Genomic DNA, 12,868 nt, shown 5'->3' on the forward strand with positions numbered 1-12,868 from the left:
CACCACACACACAGCGCACACCACACACAGCACACACCACACACAGCGCACACCACACACACCAGCACACACCACACACAGCGCACTCCACACACACAGCGCACACCACACACAGCACACACCACACACAGCGCACTCCACACACAGCACACACCACACACAGCGCACTCCACACACACAGCGCACTCCACACACACAGCGCACACCACACACAGCACACACCACACACAGCGCACTCCACACACACAGCGCACACCACACACACAGCGCACACCACACACAGCGCACACCACACACAGCGCACACCACACACACAGCACACACCACACACACAGCACACACCACACACACAGCGCACACACACACAGCGCACACCACACACACAGCACACACCACACACACAGCGCACTCCACTCACACAGCGCACACACACACAGCGCACACCACACACAGCACACACCACACACAGCGCACACCACACACACAGCGCACACCACACACACAGCACACACCACACACAGCGCACACCACACACACAGCGCACACCACACACACAGCACACACCACACACAGCGCACACCACACACACAGCGCACACCACACACACAGCACACACCACACACAGCGCACACCACACACAGAGCGCACTCCACACACAGCGCACACCACACACAGCACACACCACACACAGCGCACTCCACACACACAGCACACTCCACACACACAGCGCACACCACACACACAGCACACACCACACACAGCGCACTCCACACACAGCACACTCCACACACACAGCGCACACCACACACAGCGCACACCACACACACAGCGCACTCCACACACACAGCGCACACCACACACACAGCGCACTCCACACACACAGCGCACACCACACACACAGCGCACTCCACACACACAGCGCACTCCACACACACAGCGCACTCCACACACACAGCGCACACCACACACAGCGCACACCACACACACAGCGCACTCCACACACACAGCGCACACCACACACACAGCGCACTCCACACACACAGCGCACTCCACACACACAGCACACACCACACACACAGCACACACCACACACACAGCACACACCACACACACAGCGCACACCACACACAGCACACACCACACACAGCGCACTCCACACACACAGCGCACACCACACACACAGCGCACTCCACACACACAGCGCACTCCACACACACAGCGCACACCACACACACAGCGCACTCCACACACAGCGCACTCCACACACAGCACACACACCACACACACAGCGCACACCACACACACAGCGCACACCACACACAGCACACACCACACACACAGCACACACCACACACACAGCACACACCACACACACAGCGCACACCACACACAGCACACACCACACACAGCACACACCACACACACAGCACACACCACACACACAGCGCACACCACACACAGCACACACCACACACAGCACACACCACACACACAGCACACACCACACACACAGCACACACCACACACACAGCGCACACCACACACAGCGCACTCCACACACACAGCACACACCACACACACAGCGCACACCACACACACAGCGCACTCCACACACACAGCGCACATCACACACACAGCGCACACCACACACAGCACACTCCACACACACAGCACACACCACACACACAGCGCACTCCACACACACAGCGCACATCACACACACAGCACACACCACACACACAGCGCACTCCACACACACAGCGCACACCACACACACAGCGCACACCACACACACAGCGCACTCCACACACACAGCGCACATCACACACACAGCACACACCACACACACAGCGCACTCCACACACACAGCGCACTCCACACACACAGCGCACATCACACACACAGCGCACACCACACACAGCACACACCACACACACAGCACACACCACACACACAGCGCACTCCACACACACAGCACACACCACACACACAGCGCACTCCACACACACAGCACACACCACACACACAGCACACACCACACACACAGCGCACTCCACACACACAGCGCACACACCACACACAGCGCACACCACACACAGCGCACACCACACACAGCGCACTCCACACACACAGCGCACTCCACACACACAGCACACCACACACAGCGCACACCACACACACAGCGCACTCCACACACACAGCACACACCACACACAGCACACACCACACACAGCGCACACCACACACAGCGCACACCACACACACAGCGCACTCCACACACACAGCACACACCACACACAGCACACACACACACACAGCGCACACCACACACAGCGCACACCACACACAGCGCACACACCACAACACCGCACACCACACACACAGCGCACTCCACACACAGCACACACCCACACAGCGCACACCCACACACACAGCGCACACCCACACACACAGCGCACTCCACACACACAGCACACACCACACACAGCACACACCACACACAGCGCACACCACACACAGCGCACACCACACACAGCACACCACACAGCGCCACACACAGCGCATCCACCACACACAGCGCACACCACACACAGCGCACACCCCACACACAGCACACACCACACACAGCACACACCACACACAGCGCACACCACACACAGCGCACTCCACACACACAGCACACACCACACACAGCACACACCACACACAGCGCACACCACACACAGCGCACACCACACACAGCACACACCACACACAGCGCACACCACACACAGCGCACACACCACACACAGCGCACTCCACACACAGCACACACCACACACAGCGCACTCCACACACAGCGCACACCACACACAGCGCACACACCACACACAGCACACACCACACACAGCACACACCACACACAGCGCACTCCACACACAGCGCACACACCACACACAGCACACACCACACACAGCACACACCACACACAGCGCACACCACACACACAGCACACACACCACACAGCACACACCACACACAGCGCACACCACACACAGCGCACATCACACACAGCGCACACCACACACAGCGCACTCCACACACAGCGCACACACCACACACAGCGCACACCACACACAGCGCACACCACACACACAGCACACACCACACACAGCGCACACCACACACAGCGCACACCACACACACAGCGCACTCCACACACACAGCACACACCACACACAGCGCACACCACACACAGCGCACTCCACACACAGCGCACACACCACACACAGCGCACACCACACACAGCGCACACCACACACAGCACACTCCACACACACAGCGCACACCACACACACAGCGCACTCCACACACACAGCGCACACCACACACACAGCGCACTCCACACACAGCACACTCCACACACACAGCGCACTCCACACACACAGCGCACACCACACACACAGCGCACTCCACACACACAGCGCACACCACACACACAGCGCACTCCACACACACAGCACACTCCACACACACAGCGCACACACACACACAGCGCACACCACACACACAGCGCACACCACACACACAGCGCACACCACACACACAGCGCACACCACACACACAGCACACTCCACACACACAGCGCACACCACACACACAGCACACTCCACACACACAGCGCACACCACACACACAGCGCACTCCACACACACAGCACACTCCACACACACAGCGCACACCACACACACAGCACACTCCACACACACAGCGCACACCACACACACAGCGCACTCCACACACACAGCACACTCCACACACACAGCGCACACCACACACACAGCGCACACCACACACACAGCGCACTCCACACACACAGCACACTCCACACACACAGCGCACACCACACACACAGCGCACACCACACACACAGCCACTCCACACACACAGCGCACACCACACACACAGCGCACACCACACACAGCGCACACCACACACACAGCGCACACCACACACACAGCGCACACCACACACACAGCGCACACCACACACACAGCGCACTCCACACACACAGCACACCACACACACAGCGCACTCCACACACACAGCGCACACCACACACAGCGCACACCACACACACAGCGCACTCCACACACACAGGCACACCACACACACAGCGCACACCACACACAGCGCACACCACACACACAGCACACCACACACACACAGCGCACACCACACACAGCGCACACCACACACACAGCACACTCCACACACACAGCGCACACCACACACAGCGCACACACACACACAGCACACCACACACACAGCGCACACCACACACACAGCACACTCCACACACACAGCGCACACCACACACAGCGCACACCACACACACAGCGCACACCACACACACAGCGCACTCCACACACACAGCACACCACACACACACAGCGCACACCACACACACAGCGCACACCACACACACAGCGCACACCACACACACAGCGCACACCACACACAGCGCACACCACACACACAGCGCACTCCACACACACAGCACACTCCACACACACAGCGCACACCACACACAGCGCACACCACACACACAGCGCACACCACACACACAGCGCACACCACACACAGCGCACACCACACACACAGCACACCACACACACACAGCGCACCACCACACACAGCGCACACCACACACACAGCACACTCCACACACACAGCGCACACCACACACACAGCGCACTCCACACACACAGCACACCACACACACAGCGCACACCACACACACAGCGCACTCCACACACACAGCGCACACCACACACACAGCGCACACCACACACAGCGCACACCACACACACAGCACACCACACACACACAGCGCACACCACACACAGCGCACACCACACACACAGCGCACTCCACACACACAGCGCACACCACACACACAGCGCACACCACACACAGCGCACACCACACACACAGCACACCACACACACACAGCACACTCCACACACACAGCGCACACCACACACAGCGCACACCACACACACAGCGCACACCACACACACAGCGCACACCACACACACAGCACACTCCACACACACAGCGCACACCACACACAGCGCACACCACACACACAGCGCACACCACACACACAGCGCACTCCACACACACAGCACACCACACACACACAGCGCACACCACACACACAGCGCACACCACACACACAGCGCACACCACACACACAGCGCACACCACACACACAGCGCACACCACACACACAGCGCACTCCACACACACAGCACACTCCACACACACAGCGCACACCACACACAGCGCACACCACACACACAGCGCACACCACACACACAGCGCACACCACACACACAGCGCACACCACACACACAGCGCACTCCCACACACAGCGCACACCACACACACAGCGCACACCACACACACAGCGCACTCCACACACACAGCACACCACACACACACAGCGCACACCACACACACAGCGCACACCACACACACAGCGCACACCACACACACAGCGCACACCACACACACAGCGCACACCACACACACAGCGCACTCCACACACACAGCACACTCCACACACACAGCGCACACCACACACAGCGCACACCACACACACAGCGCACACCACACACACAGCGCACTCCACACACACAGCACACCACACACACACAGCGCACACCACACACACAGCGCACACCACACACACAGCGCACACCACACACACAGCGCACACCACACACACAGCGCACACCACACACACAGCGCACTCCACACACACAGCACACTCCACACACACAGCGCACACCACACACAGCGCACACCACACACACAGCGCACACCACACACACAGCGCACTCCACACACACAGCACACCACACACACACAGCGCACACCACACACACAGCGCACACCACACACACAGCGCACACCACACACACAGCGCACACCACACACACAGCGCACACCACACACACAGCGCACTCCACACACACAGCACACTCCACACACACACAGCGCACACCACACACACAGCGCACTCCACACACACAGCACACTCCACACACACAGCGCACACCACACACACAGCGCACACCACACACACAGCGCACACCACACACACAGCGCACACCACACACACAGCGCACACCACACACACAGCGCACACCACACACACAGCGCACACCACACACACAGCACACACCACACACACAGCGCACACCACACACACAGCGCACACCACACACACAGCGCACACCACACACACAGCGCACACCACACACACAGCGCACACCACACACACAGCGCACTCCACACACACAGCACACCACACACACAGCGCACACCACACACACAGCGCACACCACACACACAGCGCACACCACACACACAGCGCACACCACACACACAGCGCACACCACACACACAGCGCACTCCACACACACAGCACACTCCACACACACAGCGCACACCACACACACAGCGCACTCCACACACACAGCACACCACACACACACAGCGCACTCCACACACACAGCGCACACCACACACAGCGCACACCACACACACAGCACACTCCACACACACAGCACACCACACACACACAGCGCACTCCACACACACAGCGCACACCACACACAGCGCACACCACACACACAGCGCACTCCACACACACAGCACACTCCACACACACAGCGCACTCCACACACACAGCACACTCCACACACACAGCGCACACCACACACAGCGCACACCACACACAGCGCACACCACACACAGCGCACACCACACACGAGGGCGAGGGGGCGAGAGCGCCTGGGGCGGCACAGGGGTGACAGGGGGCCATGGCACTCCGGATGAACCCGGAGGGCCTGGTGACCGGAGGCACCAGCCCGGGGCCCCCAGAGAGGGGGCTGGGGGGACCACGGGACCAGGACCCGTGGGGCGGAGGAGCCCCACGGGTCTGGGGCTAAAAGCGGGAACCCCGGACGGGTCCAGCAGCTGCTGCAAGACCCAAGCCAGAAGCCGTCACCCGGAGAAGTCCTGACACCCCCTGTGTGCTAGACATAGCCACCCCCTGTGAGCTAGACATAGCCACCCCCTGTGAGCTAGACATAGCCACCCCTGTGTGCTAGACATAGCCACCCCCTGTGTGAACTAGACATAGCTACCCCCTGTGTGCTAGACATAGCCACCCCCTGTGAGCTAGACATAGCCACCCCCTGTGTGTACTAGACATAGCCACCCCATGTGAGCTAGACATAGCCACCCCCTGTGAGCTAGACATAGCCACCCCCTGTGAGCTAGACATAGCCACCCTGAAGGAGACACCTCCCGAGGGCAACTGGTGCGGGGGCAGGCATAACCCTCGTGGTGAGGGTTTAGTGTTCAATAAACGTGTTGCCTCCAACGAAGTCTGTGCCTCCCTCGTGTGAACCACTACACATACATTAGCACAACACTCACTATAGCCCAGTGGTAATGTTTACACATGGCACCAGGTACTCATTTGAGGCTGAGTCTACCTAGGGGAGACTCAGTCTACCAGAACCAGGAACACCACACGCACACATACACACTGACACGCGCACACACACAAGGACACGCACTACTGAACAAAGCCCATGTCGAGCTAGCGCACTGCGCTACCAACCCGGATACCCGCCTGCGTTCGTATCCCCCTCCACCAACCCGCTCTGAACCAGCGTGGGTGGTGAGTCGTTGACATGGGGTCCCACGCCTCGCCCAGTGAGTCCCGTCAGTTGTGTTGCCCGAGTGGAGCCATGTTGCGACGTGTGATCGCAATTGCGCCATTTGCGATAATTTTTATTTTTAAAACGTAGACCATGACACCGGCACACATTGACCGACTTCTCCGAATTCTGGCTCCTAACTCCCCCGATGAAACATCTCTTCTCGTGATGGCGATGCGATGGTTCCGCGTGTGGTGATGGGTCTTCCGTTGTGTGATGCGATGATGGATCGTCGTGTGGTGATGATGGGACTCCATTGACCCTCCCCCCTCCTCACCCTACCCCTCAGTCCCATGGTTCCCGCGAACCATTGGGGACCTGGATCGATTCGCCAACCAGATCTTGAGCTACGGGGCCGAGCTGGATTCAGACCACCCCGTGAGTCGCACTGATACATGCACACACCGATACAAATACAAAGACTCCCCGCATAGCCTTCCCACACTTTGGGGCAAGTGCCGTTAGCGAGGAGCACAAATGAAGGCCGGCACTGCACACGAGCGGGTGGGTGATCAACACCACGCCCGGCCGCCTTTGTCGCCCCAGTGGCGATGTTTACGCATCGCACCAGGTACTCATTTGAGGCTGAGTACATCTAGGGGAAGCCAAGGACCGGTTTAGATAATCGTCACTGATGTTAGCCTCGAGCGGGAATCGAACTCGATCGCGGGGTTCGTAGTGCAGTGCGCTAACCACTGCGCCACCGCGCTAACCACTGCGCCACCGCTCCCCACACATAAACACACATCAACAAACTTGAACACACACACATCAATACAAACAAACACCAACACACACCCAGCACGCACGCACCCGACAACAACAACAACAACCCGCACCGCGTGCATTGTGCTCGCTGTCTTAGACGCTTACAGACGTCTGTCCATACACTGCTAGAGGAAGGCTTCTCAATACCACATCGGTCCTAATGGGGTTTGCTTGACCATACTTCACCACGCTGGTCATGGTGTGGTCAGTGTAGTGACCACCGTGGGTGCGTGTTGAGTGTCGAGACGCGACCCTATGCACACAGAACGCATCAGACGCCCGTAGCGCGGACGGTGACATCTCAGAGAGAGGGCGACAGCTTGGGGAGGTCTTCATCCAGCAGTGGATCGATCATGGCTGCTGATAATGATGATGAACCCAACATCTCCGCCCCCCCCCCTCCCCCAAAAAGTGGCCGTGCCAAGTGGCCCAGCGCTGCCACTCTGCTCGTGATTGCCGCTGTCACCGCTCCTGCCGCCGCAGTAATTTTGTTGTCGCTGTTGCCGACGCGGTGCTCGCTGCTGCTGCTGCTCTGATTGTATTGACTCGCAACCTCGAGCCGTGATTTGGTCGTGCGGGGGAGAGGCGACAAGGGGGTAAGAGGGGAGGTGTGCGGCTGAGGGGGGGGGGGGTCAATACTGGAGCGGTGTTCGTGATGAAAGGGGGGGGGGAGAGGGGGGAGATGGGGGGGGGGGCGCCCCCGCGGCCCCCAGCCGATGAAGCGCGCCGCTCTTGAGCAGCTGCGCCTCGCGCCGCGGGACTTGGGGGGAGAGGGGGGTGACGGGGGTATGTGGATGCCACTGGGAGGGGGACCCTCTCCTCGGGCCCCGCTAAAGGGGTTACCCCCCATCCTCTTTCCCCACTCTATGCCCCCCTCCCTCCTCCCCGTGCGCACAGGGGTTCACGGACCCCGTTTACCGCGCGCGCCGCAAGGAGTTCGCCGACATCGCCTTCAACTACCGCCAGTAAGAGGCGCGCACGTGCCAGTCGGGACCTCCCCCGTGAGTCGGTACCCCCCCTCCCCCCGTGACCTGTAACTTGACCCCAGGCGCCGGACGCTGAAGGCAGAAGTCAGTGGGACGCACCACCCCACCCAGGACTCGAACTCGGGTCTCACCCTCGGCGCACGCGGGCAGCAGCTGCCGCCACGCGGCCTCAATCACAGCTCAATTAGGGAGCTGATTAGTGCACAGACACAAAGATCCCCCTTATAGCCTTGACAGACTCGAACAATTATTAAGGCGACACGGCACACAAGGGGGTGGGTGGCCAGAACCATACCCGACCGCTTTTGTTTCCCCAGTGGCGATGTTTACACACCGCACCAGACACTAATTTAAGGCTGAGTCAACCTAGGGGAGGTCCAGGACCGGTTCAGATAATCGTCACTGGTGTTGCCCGTTAGCGGGAATCGAACCCGGGTTGCTGGGTTCGTAGCGCAGGGCACTACCGGCTACGGTACTGCACCACACACACATCCTGCAGCAGTACGAGGTGTACACACCCTCACTTTGCACGCCACCTTACTGCAGTGTGCACACAACACACACGGACACTGGTCGCCTACTCCTCCATGCAAACTCCACTCCCTTCGTTCCCTCGCACCAGGGGCGAGCAGTCTCCCTCTCCATGCCGTGGGGGGTGCGTGGGGGAGCAGTGCAAGCTCGTCTGAGTCACCAATCCTTCCTCTCCCCCCCTACCCCCTCCACCCGTAGGGTCCAGCAATTTCCCCGCTCATTCAGCAAAGGGCGGCGATTATGTTTAATTGGCGCAGTGAACGGAGAGGCGGCATCGCAGCAGCATGGGGGCGAGACGCGGCCTTTGTCTCAAGACTCTTCTTCTTAATCTCCGCTCAAATTGCATGTTTGTCCCGAGGAGAGAAGGGGTTCGAACGCAGGGGACAAGCGGGGTCTGGAAAGGGGAGGGGGGTGGGCAGCTTCGCGGGCTCCACGGACCCCGTGGGTCCTTTGCGGGGCGCACACCGACCGCTCCACTCGTGGGACCCCTGCAGGTCTGTCTAAGATGGGGGGCTGGAGCAGATCAGCTCGGGCAAGGGGGGCATAGAGATTCACGAGCCAAGGTGTGAGCCGAGTTCCCACGACCAGCAGAGAGCAGGATCCGAGCCGCGCTGCAGCTCCAGCAACCAGGGCCCAGCGCGGGTCGTGGAAACGTGGCACGTTCATCTCGGTAGGCAGATGTTGGTGTCTCACCCCCCCCCCTCTCCTTCTCCCTCTCATATCCCACGCCCCCCCCCACTCCCCACAGTGGGCAGGAAATTCCACGTGTGACCTACACGAAGACCGAGGTGGCCACGTGGGGCAAGGTGTTCTGCGAGCTCAAGAAGCTCTACCCGACGCACGCGTGCCGCGAGCACAACCACGTGTTCCCCCTGCTGGAGCAGCACTGCGGCTACAGCGAGAACAACGTCCCGCAACTCGAGGAGGTGTCCCGATTCCTGCTGGGTGCGTGCGGCAGGGCGGCCACAATCACACGAACCCTCCCTCCACCGCCTCCGACTCCGTTCTCTTTTCACATGCCTGACGCTCGCCTTTAAACCTCTTCATGGCCTCGCCTCACTCGACTCGCCTCACTCGACTCGCCTCACTCGACTCGCCTCACTCGACTCGCCTCACTCGACTCGCCTCACTCGACTCCTTCCGCGTCCCCTCCTCTCGTCCTTCTTCATTACCAATCTTCTCTCTCCGTGACTGTCCCTCCCTATCCCTATGGCCAATCACAATTCTGACCCTTCTCCCTCCTTGCACCCCTCCACTGGAGCAAACTTTGCCTGTATATTAAATAACACTGCCCATAGACTCAACACTGCCCATAGACTCAACACTGCCCATCGACTCAACACTGCCCATCGACTCAACACTGCCCATCGACTCAACACTGCCCATCGACTCAACACTACCCATAGACTCAACACTGCCCATAGACTCAACACTGCCCATAGACTCAACACTGCCCATAGACTCAACACTGCCCATAGACTCAACACTGCCCATAGACTCAACACTGCCCATAGACTCAACACTACCCATAGACTCAACACTGCCCATAGACTCAACACTGCCCATAGACTCAACACTGCCCATAGACTCAACACTGCCCATAGACTCAACACTGCCCATAGACTCAACACTACCCATAGACTCAACACTGCCCATAGACTCAACACTGCCCATAGACTCAACACTACCCATAGACTCAACACTGCCCATAGACTCAACACTGCCCATAAACTCAACACTGCCCATAGACTCAACACTACCATAGACTCAACACTACCCATCGACTCAACACTGCCCATCGACTCAACACTGCCCATCGACTCAACACTGCCCATAAACTCAACACTGCCCATAGACTCAACACTGCCCATAGACTCAACACTACCCATAGACTCAACACTGCCCATAGACTCCACACTACCATAGACTCAACATGCAGCAGCCCCTCCTGAACCTCTGTCTGTTCTTCTCCCTTGCAACCTCCCCTCTTCCCACCGCCCATTCTCTCTTTCTGCCCAGCCATCGCCCCTCCACTCCTTGACGTGCCTCCCCTGCCCTTTATAACCCCCGTGTGCCCTCTGTTACGGTCCCGCATTCCTCGGACATTGCACGCCCTTGCCATCTCAATCATTCAGATTGTGTTCCCGCTTAAGGTGAGACGCTCTACACATCGTGTGTGGTCCTTCCCCGCAGCTCTGATTAGCGCGGTTGACTGCGCACGTGACAAAATAATTTCAACATAGGTATGTACCATAAGATGAGATGAGAGCACAACTGTCGATCGAGCAGCCAGTGGCTCAACAGGCTGCAGCATGCTGAGCTTCTGAGATCAGAAGAGATCGGGCACCATTCAGGGCGATTGATCAGAGGTATAGTGAGGGGGGGGTGCTCACAAATTTGTGATGGAGATCAGCGACCGCATTTCTATAAGTGTCCATCTCTTCATCATCATCACCATCACCGGGACAACCATCGTCTATCCACTGCTGGATGAAGGCCTACCCGCGCGCCGTCAACATCTCTCACGGCCACGTGCTGTTGCTGCTGCTGCCATCCATCTCACCATCTCCTGCACGGGAACGATTCTCCTCTCTGCCCCCGTGAGGCTCCGCGACTTCTCCACGACTTTGCGCTTCTCTGCGACCACCCATCGTGACCTCCCAGTTGACCCCCCCCCGACCTCCCCTTTTCCAGCACCACCGCTGTTGCGAGTGAATCCCTGGCCGTGACCTGTCGCCCCGCCACCCCTTCACCTTCCCCGAGCATCCTGTAACCAGCGACCCCCGCCGTGTCTCTCCC

At 59.3% G+C, this 12,868-nt stretch overlaps 1 protein-coding gene across 1 annotated transcript in view; it reads left to right on the forward strand.

Annotated features, from left to right (window-relative positions):
- Positions 1 to 12,868, forward strand: part of PAH (phenylalanine hydroxylase) — a 40,544-nt gene that overhangs the window by 15,759 nt on the left and 11,917 nt on the right. The window contains exons 4-6 of the mRNA XM_078597207.1: positions 8,074 to 8,162; positions 9,450 to 9,517; positions 10,818 to 11,016. Coding sequence (XP_078453333.1) covers positions 8,074 to 8,162; positions 9,450 to 9,517; positions 10,818 to 11,016 — 356 coding nt within the window. The remainder of the gene's footprint in view (positions 1 to 8,073; positions 8,163 to 9,449; positions 9,518 to 10,817; positions 11,017 to 12,868) is intronic.

Source organism: Lampetra planeri, chromosome 8 (assembly GCF_965212315.1).
Source record: "Lampetra planeri chromosome 8, kcLamPlan1.2.h2, whole genome shotgun sequence".
Classification (NCBI taxonomy): Eukaryota; Metazoa; Chordata; class Hyperoartia; order Petromyzontiformes; family Petromyzontidae; genus Lampetra; species Lampetra planeri.